At 26.1% G+C, this 18664-nt stretch overlaps 2 protein-coding genes across 2 annotated transcripts; both read left to right on the top strand.

Annotated features, from left to right (window-relative positions):
- The first annotated feature begins 8691 nt into the window (after positions 1 to 8691).
- On the top strand, positions 8692 to 9442 carry LOC126550304 (uncharacterized). The gene has a single exon (XM_050201543.1). The coding sequence runs from the start codon at positions 8964 to 8966 to the stop codon at positions 9372 to 9374; it is 411 nt and encodes a 136-aa protein (XP_050057500.1). The 5' UTR covers positions 8692 to 8963; the 3' UTR covers positions 9375 to 9442.
- Positions 9443 to 11825: 2383 nt separating this feature from the next.
- Positions 11826 to 18486, top strand: LOC114129213 (uncharacterized). The gene is made up of 6 exons (XM_027993867.2): positions 11826 to 12175; positions 17296 to 17365; positions 17787 to 17893; positions 17973 to 18108; positions 18176 to 18268; positions 18354 to 18486. The coding sequence occupies exons 1-6, from the start codon at positions 12101 to 12103 to the stop codon at positions 18398 to 18400; spliced, it is 528 nt and encodes a 175-aa protein (XP_027849668.1). The 5' UTR covers positions 11826 to 12100; the 3' UTR covers positions 18401 to 18486.
- Positions 18487 to 18664: the final 178 nt, after the last annotated feature.

Genomic DNA, 18664 nt, shown 5'->3' with positions numbered 1-18664 from the left:
CCCCTATCCTAACCTTATCTAATGTAATATACCTAGTATACCTAATACTATGGTATTCATAACAATACCTAGAAAGAGTTTTAAGAGAAAATTGTTAAGTTGATTTATCAAAATTATATTTATATGATATTATAATTAGATGTAATTTTGCTGGAATTTGTGAACAATTGTTTAAGGTCTGATCTAGAGTACATATAATACTAAATCTTTTTGGTAAATTTGTATTTAATACAAATACAAAAAAAAAAAAAATGTATAAAAATTAAAAACAAACTTACTTATTAGAATTTAAAATAAAAATATTTGAGAACTTTCTTAATTTATAGAAATATTAATAATAATACATTTCATTTCTTATGGTTCACTAGAATAGAGTAAGTAGCCAATAATATAGTGAACTGAATGTTTAAAAGTACATGCTATAGGGTAATATTTTATAACTTCTAATATGATTATCATAAAAATCTGACTGCTTAAGTATTAGGCCTTAAAATGATCACTAAATAAAAACTTTCAGTATTTTACACAAAAATTAATTAATAAAATATTATAATTAATAAGTATACAAACTAAAAGTTTTTACATACTTATATTTGAATTCAAAAGGAGTTAAATGATAATTTCCTCTTGCCATTCCTTTAACAAAGCTGAAAAAGTTTTCCTGAAAATCCTGGTTTACACTTCTAGTTATAATAAAACTTTTCTTTATAATTTGTTTTAAAATCATTCAAAAGATTTATAAGAGACATATTTGTTCGGAGTATACCTGTAATAAAATCTAGTAGGTACCTATGTTATACAATATATAAATTATATTTGTACAATTTTCATTTATAATATAAAATATATTATACTTCATAAAATAAAAGAAAAAAATATTTTTACTGTCAACCTTTTTAGAATGGTAATAATTTTCTATGTTTATAGACACGCATTTTTTAAATGAATTAGTTCATATTGTTTAAAATTTTATTTTGAACATCATGATCTTTTCCATAATCTTTCGCATGTTTATCTACTGGTACTTGAGGTCAAACCAATTGTTTAATAGTGAAAACCTATGTAACCACTAACCTAGGTACTTCTTCTTCACTTGTAATCAATTTGTACCTAGACAGTATCTCTGTCATGCATCCAGAAACAGAACACATAGGAGCCACTGCATATATTATATTATATAGTTTCAAGTGAAAAAAACAAAATAAAAATTCAATGAATTAATACTATATTTTGTGGAATAACAAAATATTGAAAACATCGAAAACCCTATTGATAATAAGTCAAAATAATGTTACTGATAATATCAAAATAATATGTAGGTAAGCAAGTGACGTATATTGCGCAGACTATAGAACTAAAAATGGTTTTTTGCGATCATACCGTGTTCATACAATTGATAATAAATAAAAACATTAATTACCATACATGGTTAACTAGTTAATTAGTTAATCATGGTATGCATATGGTTTCCGGCAAGATGTATTGAATAATAAGGTGTCAGCCCTATATTATATTATATTATGTCAAATAATAATTAAAATTCCAATACAAATATTTTTTATTAATGATAAAAAAAACAGTAACCAGAAAGGCCTCTTAAACTTAGGGCCCTACTGCAACCGCATTTCCTGCATCCCCGTATTTACGCCATTGCCTTATGCCTATAATCTATTTATGACATTTTCAGTTGAAAAATTTTTTTTTCGGTCGCACTGTAAGTTTGTTTTCATTTAATTCTTTTGAAAGAAGAGTTTCCTACTATCCTCGCTTATTGATTAATATTCATATTTTCACCGTTAATTTTTCTTCAATTGTGAAATGGATAAATAATTAACAAGTACCTGTTATACATTAAGTTTTTTAAAGAAATAATTATTATAATATGGTTATAGAAGGTTGGTCATACTGGTATCCGAAGAACGGACCATACCGAGTGATACTTGTGTGGTTGTGTCATTAATAAATTCAGTTATTAACCGGACGTTGTCGTTGATTGTTTAATTGTTTTAATATAGTGTGTTTTAACATACCTTACATACCTATCCAAAATAAAATGATCACAAGATCAAAATATTAATTGAAATTCTTGGCAATGATGATAGTTTAACTATTTTTTTAAATGTGTTAAATGTTAATATTTTTATATTAGGTATAGGTAATTGTAATTATTTTATTTTTATAAATGGTTTTAAAAATAAATAAATTTATAAAAGTCATAACTTGTTATAAATGTATTATAATATTGAACATCATACCCATTAGGCATTAATTCATTTTGTAGCTATAGTATAAAATAATCATTTTATTTAGTTCTTTTATTCTACTTATTTTAAGTTTATATTGTTGTTAACATAAAATATTAACTAAATACATGTATATACCCAAATCCAATATTAGCAAAATCAATTTTGTTTTTTTTTTGTGTAACTCGAAAATGAATAACTTTAGATAGTAGGTACCAGGTACCTACTTGAAATTTACATAGAATATTAATTATATCATCATTTTCTATTTACGACAAAATTGATTCAAAATACTTCGACCACTTTACAGCTAATTATAGCTTATAGGTATAGGTAACTGGTATAAGAATTTGTTTTAGTTGTTTATCTATAAATATCGATTAAAAATTATTTGTTGGTTGGAAAAAATTAAAAATGTAATTCGAATCTTCCAGTGGAAGATCCAAGGGGGGGGGGGTAATACGGTAAATACTCCCCTTGAGCTTATTATATACACATTTATTACATTGCGACTTGTGAGAAATACTAGTTATATTCAGCGTTAAGTAACGTATTACCCCCCCCCCCTTGATACATTTTTGGATCCACCCCTGGAATTTTCTAATAAGTTACATGTTAATTTATTAATTAAAATATATTGAAAATCTATAGTCAGTCTTGTCCCGACAGTCATTGTGTTCGGACGTATCTAGTTTTCATTGTGTGTAGTATCACTTATCGTAAAAGCCCAGTACTTCCAAAATGAAAACTTCTTTGAGTATTAACCACGATCTTGATTCCGACTGGCTCACTCAAACTTCGAAGAAAAATCGTAAGTCTACTCTAAAAGCATCAAGTCCTGTTTCTTCAAGTCTTCAACAAATTATATCTAACCCACCATCATTAATCACAAACGATACGGCATTCAATTATAACAACAATAATCTTTTATCTCCCTCCGCAAATGCCTCTACTGCAATGTTAATAGATATTAATGCTAATACTAGTAATATTGTCGATTCTATTCCGGTCTCCTCTATACATAGATTGATAATCATTCTACGTCGTTGGCCTCAGCAAATATGGACTACCAACACAATAATTACGACAATAAAAATTCTCCGCTGCGTCTTTTTTCACATGATTATACCGGCCCAGTTTTAATCTTAGTCGAATGTATTGATCCAAGTGAAAATCTTGGTAACTGGCACCCGCTCAAAGCTGCTAAACTATTCTCCTCCAATTTTAAAGGCATTACTAAAACTAAGCCAGCTAGTTCAAATAAAATCAAAATCACGTTCAACTTTGTGACTAATGATAATTTTTGCCTATATTAAAATATTTTGAGCATTAATGGTTTTACTGTTACTATTCAATCTACGCTCATATATTCGTTCGGAATTATTAAAATTGATAATTCTTTCTCTGAAGAAAACTTCCGTGATGGCCTCCATTCTTCTGTTCCAGTAGAAACATTTAAACGTATTTCGGTCAAAAAATATTATTATCCAAACATGGATCGTCGAGCTTAAATTTGCACCTCCCAAAATCCCTAGCCATATCTCAATATACAACATGCTCTTCGACGTCCAATCTAGCATAAGATCTCCTGTTCAGTGTAATCGCTGCCTTCGTTATGATCACACTCAAAAATTTTGCCACAGCAAACCTGGATGTAGCCATTGTAGTGGAGACGACTACTCTTTCAATGCCTGCCCGTCGGCCCATACTACGGACCCAGTTTGCATTTTTTGTAGTCTTCCTCATAGTTGCTGTGAATGGTTATTCCAAAAAGAAATTTAAAAAATCATGGCAACCGAAAACATATCATACCGCGAAGCTTTAGATTTGAGGAAAAATAACTATCACATCTCCGCTTTTAAATATTCTGAAATTGTAAATAGACAGTGTTGGCTACGTGTGTAACGATTATGGCTAACGCCGGCAGCCTAACTCCTCCGAGTGATTCCCCAGTGAACATAAGTCAATACGGTACTAGGCTAAGAAATGAATACAATTAATATTTAATGTAAATGTATATTAGTGTAACAATACATATTATATTTGAAGGGGGACAGAACATTAGACCACTCCGGAGCTGGTATGCCTAGTCCTCGTCTTGTCCGCGGGCTGATCTGCTCGTGTATGGCTGATGATACCGGACGTAGCAAATGTGATGAGGTATACAAAGACCTTTTTATTTTGTAACGTGACACTACACACACAGTACACGTGGTTTGTGTACAACAACAATAAGATATCTAGGAACACAGAAAAGGTTATGAAGTCAGGCAAAACGAATAATAATAATAGGTTAGAAGAAAAGCGACGCTGGATGGACGCAATAGTCGGCCCGGCGGCCCTGGTAGTCTGACCAACAACCAGCAGTGCTGGCAATATCACGCGCAACAGTGGCGCGTAATGTATTATGCTTTAAAACGCCGATGGTGCTTGAACAGACAGTCTCTTCTAGCCAAAAATACATCTGTCCAGACTTCCCTTACAAATGCCGACTTTCCTAGTTAAAAAAAAATTAAAACACGTTCCTCCTCTCACCTAAAACATTTTTTTCTCCCTTATGAATCTCCATCACCTTTACCTAACAGTAGTTACCTTGAATCTTATACTCAAAACTCACAATCACTAGCTCAAAGCCCTAATGATTTTTCTTAGGTTCATCTTTTGTCTCTCAAATTATTTGAATCTCTAATTAACTCCCCTACTTTACTATCTCCTTTCTCTTCCTCAACTCTTCAAACTTTAATCGAATCTTCGTCACACTCCCTCCTCTCCATTCCTAAACTTAATACAACTCCTTAAAAACTCTTTTATATATTATTTTTTCTATGTCTATTCCGCGTAATTACAATTCTTCTCCTTCTCTAAATATCTTACAATGGAACGTCAGAAGTCTCCCTGCTCGAACCACTTCTTTACAGAAATTACTTGCTCACTACAAATGCTCCATCGCTATACTTTCCGAAACATGGTTACTCCCCTTTCATGCCCTTAATATTCCTCCAATTATTTTGTAGTAAAAAAATTTTAAAAATATTTGTTCTATTATACCTGCGTAAGTTTTGAAAATATACTTTGTATATTTTTCTACTTAAAAATGAAAAAAATTCTACTGAAAACTAAATCAATATTTCATAAACATTTCAACCGGGAACTCACTCTGCTGTGTAGAACGGGTAGAGTGTACCTCAGACATAGAACAAATCACTATAATGAATTTATGAATGTGTTAAATTTGAATGGAATGATTGGTATCATTGTATAACTACAATTAAAATTAAAATTACAATTTAGAACGGAGATGATGTGTCAGTATATATATATATATATATACATATAATAATATTACATTCTTATTATTATATTATAATAATATTATAAAAGTTATAACCAAAAAATGAAACGAAAATAAGTTCCAAAAATCAAAAATTGGCCAAGGGTGTCACGGACAGTAGTTACCTACGGCACTGATAGCGTATGCCGTATTGCCGTATACAATCAAAGATAAATTTATATAATAATAAAACGTCATCGTCGTTTTCGTTTAATCGATTGAAAGTAATATTCTTAAAATATAATAATAATATGTAACTTATGTAAGCATTGTAAGCAATCTTTATGAGGTAAGTAAGATTTGTTTAATATTACATTAAACTTAAAAAATTCATAACTCATGTGACATTGTGACCATTTTAATTTGTTTTTTCGAGCTTCTTTTGTTTGAAATTGTTCAGTTATTGTTACCTACTTCACGTATCTAATAGAAAAAATAGATTACCAAAATAGTGAATACTCAATTCCTACAATTGTTAGAAAGATAATTATACACCTATTTTGCTTTTAACTCAATGTGTTCATCAAAAAGTAGGTAAGTAATATATTAATTTTTTTTTTGTTAAAATGGTTGTAACTATGGTAGGTACCTATATAGATGAGTACTTAAAATGAATTAATAATTATTTATTTTACATACATTCTCGTAGATACTAACCAATAAACGTTAAGTGATAGCTACATTTCCAGAAGTCAGGAGTATGGTGTCATACCAATTAATTGGGTTTTAAAAGTTGTTGATGGACATGGCAATGCAGTGGTAAAATACTAAAATGTAATTTTAGTGGTCATCTATTAAAAATTTTATTTTTGTTGTAAACCTAGAGTAGCAGTACCTCAACAAATTGAAATTGAAATTTCACAAATGTAACATAAAGAGTAACATTACTAATAACAAATTAATCGGTGCAACTCGTTTGCGCACAATCTACATTTTTTACCTAGATATCGATGACTCGGGGGATGGTATTTTGCGCCAATTTAATTACCTGTAATTTGCGCCATCAAAAGGTACATTTAAGGACGTATGTAATTTGCGCCAAAATATAAAAATATAACATGTATTTTGCGCCACATATACAAATTAATTTTGGTAATTTGCGCCACGACAGAAAACAAAATAGAATATGTAATTTGCGCCACACTTTCAACTTCAATATTGTTGGAATTTACCAGCAGATAAATTACTAAATTAAACTAAATTAAAATAAACTGATATCGCATAGGATAATATACAATAGTCAATAATACGTACCGACGTGTGTCCAATATAATATTGTTGTGTTCTACTGATAATAGACATATCGTCTCTATTAGATTACGTCTAATCTAACGAAAATTATCAATGTATTGTTACATATTGTTAATATTGAACAGCAATGTCGCGAATCGTGATATTTACAGTTAGTCCGATATAAATCGCGTGTGCGTTCATGTTATTTATTTTATTTCAAAACTTTATAAAAATATAAGTAATGGAAAATAGTACAAATATTGGTGAAATTATTAAAAGCACCAGAGGCAAAGATTTATTATTATTTTCAAATTTCACGTACCGAAAAGTGCATGAATCGAAAAATGCTTCAGTACGATGGCGTTGTACTGTCAGAACTTGCACTGCAAAAGTGTATACTTCTATAGAAAATATTGTAGAAATAGTTGAAATTGTAAATGAACATAACGGGCATGATCAACCAAGTATAGACAGAAAAATGTTTTCAAATGGATGTAAGAGAAAAGCTGTGGAAAATCTGTATACTAAACCAAGTAAGATATTACGAACTGAAATTTCTGAAAATATATCTAATTTACAAACTATCACTACCGATGATATATCACTAGTTCGACGTAATATTTATAACGCCCGTAGAAAAATGGTGCCACCATTACCAAAAACAATGGAAGAATTGCAAAATAATATAAGCAATTTAGATTTACTAACGTGTTCAATTACAAATAACAAATTTAATTATAATTATAATATGACTGATTTTTATATGTTTTATTACTAAACGAAAATTTACTTATTTAATATACATGAAGTTCGTTTTACTTGTGGCGCTAATTACAATTTCAATAAGGTGAACTATGGCGCAAATTACAATTTTTGTAGGTAAACGATGGCGCAGATTACATATTGCCTTTTTATATTTAGTTTTATTTGGCAAATTACAAACTTAAAAAGTGGCGCAAATTACCAAAATACAATTTTAGATGTGGCGCAAATTACATATTTTTTTTTTTTTTGGGGTTGTTTTTGGCGCAAATTACATACGTCCGATGACTCGTTTGCGCACAACGAAATCAGTCGTTTACCTGTAACGGACTACTCGTTTACGCACAACATAAACACTGAGTAACATATATTTTATATTTTTAAATTTGGACTTACCTAAAGTAATTGAATTATCGGTAAAAATTATCAGTACAAATTACCAGCATATCAATAATCAATATACATCGATTTAAAATAATCGTCGTGTATTAGGAAAGCATAATACTTTTAAACAGTCGTTCGCCAGAAAGCTGTACTATAACAACTGACTATATTGACTATGGATATCGAAATTTGTGATGTTTTTGAAACGCATCGAGGAAAAAAATGTTTAAACATAGAAAATTATAAATTTAGAGAATTCCGAACTTTAAAATCTGGTGATAAAAATTTTAGGTGTACAAATAAAAATTGTTCCGTAAGTGCTGTAGTTAGGTTAGTTAATGAATCATATAAAATTTTAAAAATTACAAACACGCATACCCATGACGAGTACGACGACCGAACAATTCATCGAGAAGTAGTAAGAAGCAATTTGAAACGTAGAGCCGAAGAGGATTTACATATTAAATCAAATAAACTAATACGCCGAGAATTGAAAAACAACGAAAAATCTGAACATCTTCAATATAGCGATATGAAATTAATTCGAAGATCCATGTATGAAAAACGAAAAAAATCCTTTCCAAACATACCGAGATCTTTAGAAGATGCTAAAAAACAATTAGTTGATGATCAGCATAATATTACTTACAAAGGTAATAAATTTTGTTTCGTTAGTGATGATGAAAATATATTTTATATTTACATGTAAACAAAATTTGGAATTGCTACAAAGTGCAGAACACGTTTTTGGGGATGGGACATTTTCATTCGCTCCGAAATATTTTGTTCAACTTTATACTATTCACGTATTTACAAACAATTTTTATGTTCCTGTGGCATTTTGTTTTTTAAGTAACAAACATACTGATACTTACATCAGTATGTGGAAAACATTACAAAATATATGTATTCAAATTACTGGTAATATAATAAATTTAAGCAATTTTCATGTCGACTTTGAAAAATCTGCGCATAATGCAGTATTGTAAATTTTCCCTAAATGCAAAATCATGTGTTGTAACTTTCATTTAGGGCAAAATTGGTTTAGGCATATTCAACAACATAAATTATTATCGAGCGAGTACTTAAACAACGACTCAGAAGTTGGAAAATGGATGAAATGTTTTTTTGGATTAAGTTATTTACCCCCTGACGAAGTTTCCGATGGATTTTGTGATCTTATGTCAATAGCACCAAGTACTACGTCTAATATTTCTATATTTTCCGATTATATTTTAGAAAATTACATAACATCGGACAGCAATTTCCCTCCAACATTATGGGCTTGTGAACCTACTAATAATCCTAAGACTACTAATGGTGCCGAGAGTTATCACAAACAATATAATAGTCAGTTTTACACTGCTCATCCGCACATACATCAAGTAGGTAATCGACGTCATTATTGGAATTCAAAGTGACACTGATTTAAAAATTAATTCGATAAACAATAAAATCATAAATTTCAAAAGAAAAGAGACAATTAATAAGGAGATACAATTGGAAAACATTTGGAATGAATATAAAAATAATATTATTAATCGTTTAACTTATATGAAGAAAATCGGACTTAAATGTCACCATTCTAAATTAGTATAATTTTATAACTAATAATAGACTACTATTATTACTTATTAAACCTACAATGTATGTTTTTTAATATATTTTAATTTTTGTAATATTAAAATCATATTTATAATAGATATATCTGAAGGTACTTACATATGTGCTATAATTATAAAACAAAAAAAATTAAATATTCATGTAATTTTATTTTTATTGTGTAAATTAATAACGTAAAGTAACTTTTATTTTTGTACTTTTTTATTTAATTCAATATATAAATTTTAAATTAATAATTGACAATATTGTTTACGCGTATAATCATTGACGTTATTATTACTTTTATCTGTATTATATTATTGTATATATGTATATCTTATTCTCGCCGATATCTGGTCGATCGATGTTAAATAATATAATAAATACTTAGAAATTCAAAATAATTAAATCTTAATTTATAAATTAATTTTTTTTATATTCAATATGTATATATATATATTATTATTTTATACAGTCTATTAATTAATTATAATTAAGCAAAAGAAGGTAAATGTGCGCAAACGAATTGTACCTTTATTATTTAAACCTAAAATATGTGTGCGCAAACGAGTTGTGATTTTGTGCGCAAACGTGTTGTAAAAAAGGTAAATGTGCGCAAACGAGTCGCACCCCAAATTAATAGGTATCTATTGTAAAACAATCACAAAAATACTCCATTGCACATTGGGTCGATACCTACTGTACAGCAGAGCGTTACCTACCCTTTTTTTTACATTGGTCAGCGCTTTTTTATTTTTCGAAAAATTAATTTAACTAACTTACCTATAAACTCTTATTATATGTGTACCTATATAATTAAATAACATTCTACATTTATTCTACATAGTATATACTAATACTTAATTGATTTATGTTTTATGTATTTGTAATTTTGATAATTTAAAACTTTATTACATTACATATTTTATAGTTCTACTATTCTGCAGTATTATGATAGACATAATACATACATAAATATGTATATATATATTTTAATAACATAAACAATAGCATTTTTCACATTATAATTCAATTGAACTTTAAAAAAAAAAATAAAACCATCATATTACTTTATCAATATACGTAAGATCGCATAGTGCATAGGTACCACTAAAATATTTTAATTCTATTCTGGTAAATAGTATACAACACTAGTACCTACTTATCTACCGACTACCATGTTATAAATAACTAATATACCAATATGTAGGTAGTTCGTAATATTATTATATCATCAATCTATTCAATCTACACATGTTTCAAAAATTAAAAATTTATTCATGTTATAACTACTGTTATAACGCTATATATATATAATATATGTATCAATTTATGTAAATGTAACGCTCGTTAGTATTTAAACAAATAAGTATTAAATAATTAAAAAAAACTACAATCATATGAAATAGTGACTCGTTAGTCATTAAGACGTAAATTTATAATATAAATATAATATAATATATAATATGTACCATAAAGATAGATACATAGAAATAAGAATAAGATATGCCTGCCTATTTATTTACAATTAATAAATAAGTATAAAAAAATGATTCTTTTAGCATGTATTTACATTTTACACAATTATTTTTAATCGTCTTAAAATTTGAATCGCAAAAATGAAGGCTTGAAAATTAATCGTTTAACAGATTATAATAACATAATGATAATTATTTAATAAAACAAAAGTTATTATGTTAAATTTAATGTATTGATTTAATTTTAAAACACTAATTTTTTTATTTTTAACACTAGTTTTTCCCAACTATTTGCCGTAAAAACTTTACTGGAATACCTGTATTAGGATCAAAATCATTTTAATAATCTTTCATAATTTATTTTTCGACGCATGACTATTTTCAAATAAATTGTTTCAATTAAATCATTTAGTAAAATAGTACCTATATTATAATTAATTAAAATTTAAGAGTCAAAATAAACAGCCACGGGGGTTTTATAATTGTGCCTGCATTAAATTATTAAATTATAAACCGCAGTACATACTATATCGATTTACATATAACAAATTTATGTATAAAATTTATAATTCTTTAAACAAATTCCACCAAACTAAAGTAACTGCTTCCAATAATGTACATACACATCATACTATCATAGAGTAACACAGAGATACACATTCATTTACTTCAGACAAGAGAGAGCGTGGAACGTGTCGATGAAATAAAAAAAAAAATCACGACGACCGACAGATAACATGGGTAGAAATCTATATATATATAAGTATTTAAGTAACATTTATAATTATCATTCTGTCATAGTATACGCCTCGGTCTCGCTACATGTAAATCGCCTCGATTATTTAGATACAGGTATAGTTACAATATTTTTTTTTATAATCGCCGCTGCAGCCGAGATATGTTTGATAATACCTATATTTAATTTCACGACTCAAGTCACGATCGTCACACGTCGGCAAACAATATCAATAATTGTATACAACCACGGGATTTATTATACTCATAATTATTAGTAATAATAATATTAATGCTGCATTTGGAACCTAACGTCTTACAACAATAGTGATATGGCAAAATCCGAATGCTTTTTTGGTTTTTTAAACATATGTGGATGTGTTCTTTCAATTGCCACGTTCAACATGGTAAATATATCTAATACTTGTAATACGTAACTACTTATAATAGGTATAATTATATTATATTATATACATAGGTAGTGCGTGGTACCTAAAATCGACCTCGTATTATATATTATATTATTTATACTGGGTAATACATTTTAAGTAGGACATTTATGATTTATGTTTTTGGTTCAAAAAAATATTTCTACTATTTTTTTATGTCTATAATTTATTAATTCTTTATTCCAAAACAGAATATTGTTTTGAATACTTCGATAAATGAAAATCGATATTGGACGAATATTTTATGAATTATAAGTATTTAAAATTTAGATTAGTAGTAAGTACAAAGCGTATAATTAGTAGAATAGCGTGGAATAGGAAGTAGTACAAAAATAATGTCTAATAGCAATATAGATTAGGTTTTTTTCTGACTTTAATAGCTCAGTATTTTTAAAAATAGTTGGAAAAAAAATTAAAGAAAAACGGGAATTTTCATTCAAAATTAATTTTTGTTGTTTTGATGTTTATACTTACCTAAAAAACCAATAACCCTAGTTTTTGAACATTTTACTCAAAGGTTAATACAATTTTCAAAATATAATGACTCTTTTTAAATTATTATATAAAGGTATTTAGGTATGAGACATTTTCTATTCTTTAAAAAAAATTTTGAGTTTTGTCGATAAAAAATTTTAGGCTAGACTGAAAAGCTTAAAAGTATAAGTTAATAAGTACTTTATATAAATAATTAATATAGATACTTAAAAATCTTTAAGATAAGTAATAAAAAATTTTTTATAATCATTTACACTGATTAAAATGCAAGTCATTTTAAATCAAATTCAATTATTTAAATGATATATTAACGTTATAACTATAAGAATATACAATAATTGTCTTTTAAAAATATTCAAATAAATAAATTTCTACCTCACACCAATATATATTAACAATAATAATATATTGGTGATATAACATATAATAAATTATTTATAAATATTTTACAATGAAGAAATGAATAATTGACAATATAATATAGGTATGGAAGCATCCAATTTGTGGTTTTAAAAACCTATCTAACATTTGATTACACAGAATAGACAAAACATTTTGTAAGGCCAAATAATTATTATATTAGGTACCTACATAAACAAAAATACAGTTCTCAGTCACGATTTTTATTCAGTTGAGATTATATTTAAAAATAAATCTCACAGTAAATATAATATAACGTAAATGTGTAATTGTTCTCATATTACAGTGCAAACGGTTTTAACAGATATATTATAATACTATTAAAAAAATAATAGGAATAACTAATAAGTAGCTTAAAATAAAACTATAAAAATTATTTTCGTGTTGCTTGTGCAATTGTTAACTGGTTTAATGTTGACCACCCCTGAAATTTTAAATTGAAACATTATTTTGAAAAGTTATAACACACACAGATATAAAAATGAAAAAAACACACATATCATTGTAGCATCAATATGTGTATCATTCCGTTCAGAGTCTAAAAAATGATTGATAAAAAATATTTGAAATGTATCCAAAAACATAATGATATATTAGTAGGTATTTGAATTTTAAACAGAAAATAAAGGATTATTTTTTAAATATCCCATTAAGTATAATATATACAATATGTGATCGAAATAATTTTCAATATACCCACATAGTGAATATTTACACAAAATATATACTAATAAACTGCATAAAAATAACAAAATATACATTTAGAACAGAAAACTAGAAAAGGTAATTTATATGAAATAAAATGTGCTAATTGGTATAATTTTGAAATTTGAATGGAATTGTGACTTAAATGGTAAAATAAAATTTATAACTCACTTTGGATATGATGTCTGAATCTAAATGGTCAATATACTAAAATATTAAACTCATAGCGTCAATTAATTAACATTTATTTGCTTCAGAAATATTATATAGATAACAGTTTAGTTTTATCATCAATTAAATATACAAATATTAATAATATCTAAGTGTATTTATTTAGTTTTTTTAGTTTTTTTTCTGGTATATTAATTAATCTGTAATCTATTTAAAAAAACTAGCTTTCGGTTCAGCTTAACAGTTTATAGAATAGCATTATTATACCTACCAATTAGGTATCTTTTAGTTTTCATATAAATATATACATTGTGAATCATATTCAATCATATTTGAGGAAACGAATAAAAGCATTAGAATTTTTGTAGACGTGCGCAATCATTTCATAAAATATACAGCATAATAATTAATAACTAATAAGTAGGTAGTATTTAACAGTAGTGCTATCTAATGATTGAATATTATGCAGGTGTTTATGTATTATATACCTATATATCATTTAACATAAAAACTTTTAAAAAATAATTTTGATTAGAATAAATTTATATTTATCTTTTTAGAGATAGTATTAAAGATATTTAAAGAATGTCCCAAAATCATGTTAACCATAATTATTGTATTTAGAATTTAATTTGAAATTCAGACTAAAATGAGGAATATAATATGTTGCTTTTAATTTGATAGTTTTATAATCTTAAAGCAAATAATATTTAATTATAATATGCTAAATTGTACCAACCCTAAATGGGTATCGATCAGTCCCAGCAGTAAATTTTTCAAATGTTATAGAATTGCGGAAAATTTATTTTCATAAAATATGTCCTAATTGACACCAAACCAATAGAACTATTACCTGAAATAAATCGTATTTATTCAATGAAAATAGTTCAAATATAATTTATTACTATGTTTACCAGTCCGTAGTTAGTATATTAATTTATAAGTAAAAAAATACATAAACGTACCTATCTATTGTAGAACGATGTGAATAAGTAGAATATGTTGTATAATATATACATATATATATATATATATATCATCGTCATCGTTATATTACGTACAAGCTATAGTAAATAATAATTTATAAAATAGTGAATAGTTTCAAGTACCTATATATACCTATATTTTTAAATTATATAAGTACAATAAAATAAATCAAATCGTTATTTTTCGTTTAAACTATAATTTCGTAAAAATTATAAATTATAAATGTCTATATAAATAAAATCTGTATTATGTATTTTCGATATTTTTTGTAATGGCAGAAATAAAAACTTGTGAGGAATATATGAATTTTCTTTGATTTAAATTTTCAACATTAATTGTAAAAATTAAATATTATTATAAATTTTCAGCTGCAAAACGATTTACAAATTTAAAGGATTTTAAACGAGTTTTGTCAACATTACAACATTAAATGTTTATAAAATAAATTGTGCATATGTATTTTAAAGGATTTTGTCATAGAAAGGCTATTTTTATCGACATTTGTAGAAAAAAAGCGTTGTCTGATGTACATTAGGTGCCGCGTGGATCACTATTATATGTATATATATTATATAGAAGTGTTAAATTTGAATCTAATGATAAGTATACCTATCATTGTACACGAAAAACGATTCTAACGGAGATGATTTGTCTGCTTAGAATATAATATATAAAATATATTATATTTTAAATTGGGTGGTTTATATATTAATGACCTGAATACCCAAAAATTAATTCATGTACAGAAAATACCAATTTAAAAAACTGGTGCATATTTTAAATTTCTACGACTATTAATTTTTAACTATAACAAAAATTTAAAATAATTAAACGTTATTTTACGAATGCATTTCAAAAATTCTTTAAACAATTTAAACTAAGGATAAAATTCTTTTAATTGGCCAACGTTTAAGTTTTTTTATAATTATTGTAAGTCAAATTTATGGAAAATCTTGTATTCAATTTTTAACTCCTAGAGTCCTAGCTACTTATACAAACATTTTAATAAATTTTAACTACAAAATAATTTGTAAATATTCATGATTTTAACGAATTTTTGTTAATATTTGAACTTCAAACGCTAATAAAAAAAAATTGTGCCCACGTATTCTTATAAATTTTAAGCAACCATAACTCATAAGACTAACTTATGAGGAACCTTATATTAAATTTTTAAGTATTTTGACTCAGCCAAAACATTTTTATCTTTATACATAAAAAATAAAATGAACAAAAACAAATATTTAAAATGCCTATAAATAGAATTAAAATTAGCGAAATATTTTGAAAATTAAATCATGTAATGAAAATGCCAATTTTAATAACTGGTGAAAAATTCTAGTATCTACGACTTATACTTTTTGAATAATAATAAATATTTAAAACCGTTTGAGGATAAATCGTTATCATTAGGTACACAATTTCGTAAAATTTTAAGTTTCAAACGCACTTAAAATTTGTCCTATAACGATGCTTCAAGTTTTTTTTATAGTTATCTGAAGGAAAACTTAAATGGAAAACTTAGTGTTGATTGTTTTAACCTTAAATATGATAAAAATTTTTTTATGAATTTTCAACTACAATATTATTAGCAAATTTCAGCGATTTTGACGTAAAAATATTGTTGAAACTTAAACGTTTACAAAAAATTGTTGTAATTTTTTTTTCAATTTAATAAGAACAGCTTAACTTTGTTTTAAATATTTTCAAGTTATTTTGTGCATCCAACATTTTTTATTGACATTTCTAAAAAAAAATACTTAAAAAATTGAAATTTGTAGCTGTCTATAAATAGCTCAATAAGTCCAGAATATTTTGAAAATTTAACCGTGTATAGATAACGTTATTATAAACATTTTGTGGAAATGTTAAGTATTCACAGTGATTCGTTTTTGAATTACAATAATATAATATAAAACGATTTTGTCGAAAACTGGTTTTGCATAAAAATTCCCGTTTTTCCATACTTTTTTGTGTTTTTTCTCTACGCTTTTGAAAACTGCTGGAAGCTTGACCTGTATATTGCACCAAGAATATACAGTTTATCACTAGAAATTAACCCTGAAGTTATAAATTAAAGCATTATTTCGACAAGTTATTGAATTTAAAAAAAAAACACCTAGGTATCTTATTGTAGCATCAATACATTCATCACTTCATAATCTAAAAATAAACATACATTAAATAAAAAATATTTAATAAATATAAAGTTCGGGTTTAGATCAAATTGTTATTTATCTCATAACACCTATTTTTAGCTTGAAAATTATTGTATAAATAATATATTTCATATATTTTAGGGGTTTTTTGTACTTTGCATCATCATAATAACTATTCTACTGTATAAAGAGGATAAATTAATGATAGCTGGTAAGTTAAAATCAGTTAAATACTATACCTTACTACCCTACTACCTTAGTACCCCTAGGTACTTAGTTTCCTATAAAAATTTGAATTTTGTTCAAGTAAGTACTGAGAAGTTTTGTTTATTTTTGTTTTTTATGAAAAAAATTATTTTTAATACTTTTAACAAAATAATGTATATTATAATATAATAATTGTAATTTTTAAATACCAGAGCATCTTTATAATTTATTTATTAATAGTGATTAGTAATATTGAAAACAACTCAAATTTTTTGTTTAAATTACAAACCTTGATAATATACTATGTAGGTATTAATAACTTATATTTATCTGAAATAAAAAATTAATCAATATAATACTTAAAGTAAGAACAATTTATTGATTAAAATGAAACTAAAATTAATATAATCTTTTATGTGTTTCAGACCAAACTTTAGCAAAGTCTTGCAAACCAATAGTAATTATACTTTTATTATGCTTGCTATGCTTGATCCTTTACTTCAACAATAAATTGAAAAGAGCAACATTTGTGGTAATAAGAAATATTAATATCCCATTAAGATCAAGTATAGTTTGTACTGTTTATAGATTATAAATATATTTTTTTCTAGCATAATATTCTATTCATTCGGCAGTGGTTGATGTTTCATTGCATATTTTATACATTATTATCTACTTTAATGTGTTATAATCTATTTATAAATCTGCATTATAAAATTGTCATTATCGCAGTTATTACTATTATTGGTAAATATTAGTTTTTAAAACCGGGCTGGCTGGTTTGAAAAATGTTACTATTTATTTTTAATTTCAGTTATGGAAATATATCAAATACACATAGTTCGAAGATTTTATAACAATGAATTAGAACACTTAGCCACTTCAAATTGTAACATAGACGAAACAAGTATAAAATCAATACATTCCTTGTGATTATAGAAGATATAAGATGTTGATTTAATTTTTTTTTATTATTATTTAAATGTTTACAGCGTTTTTTAATCCTACTCCAATTCAAATGAAGAAAATAAGTGTATAAAAATACCATTCTAAAATACTATATTTCATAAGAATGTATTTGGATTTTTGTATTAAAAGCATTAATAAAATAAAAGTTTATAATTATTTTTTTTTAAATTTAAATACTGTTTGTTATGACTGAAGTCTGGCAGTCTACCTCTATATGGTACTTATTTCATTGAATTCATGCTTATGTATAAAATTTTTATTTATTTCAACTTGCCATTATGATATTATAATCATATTTCATATGAATTATGAAATTTGAACAATAACAGTGAAT

The sequence above is a fragment of the Aphis gossypii genome, chromosome 2, assembly GCF_020184175.1.
Source record: "Aphis gossypii isolate Hap1 chromosome 2, ASM2018417v2, whole genome shotgun sequence".
NCBI classification, from domain to species: domain Eukaryota; kingdom Metazoa; phylum Arthropoda; class Insecta; order Hemiptera; family Aphididae; genus Aphis; species Aphis gossypii.
This window is presented reverse-complemented; position numbering and strand designations above follow the sequence as displayed.

What these genes read in the sequence shown, in the direction of transcription:
- LOC114129213 (XM_027993867.2), top strand. Translation starts at nt 12,101, where the DNA reads ATGGCAAAATCCGAATGCTTTTTTGGTTTTTTAAACATATGTGGATGT. An exon ending in TGAAAAGAGCAACATTTGTG is followed by an intron (nt 17,894 to 17,972) that starts GTAATAAGAAAT and finishes ATTTTTTTCTAG; the next exon opens with CATAATATTCTATTCATTCG. An exon ending in TTGTAACATAGACGAAACAA is followed by an intron (nt 18,269 to 18,353) that starts GTATAAAATCAA and finishes AAATGTTTACAG; the next exon opens with CGTTTTTTAATCCTACTCCA.
- LOC126550304 (XM_050201543.1), top strand. Translation starts at nt 8,964, where the DNA reads ATGTGTTGTAACTTTCATTTAGGGCAAAATTGGTTTAGGCATATTCAA.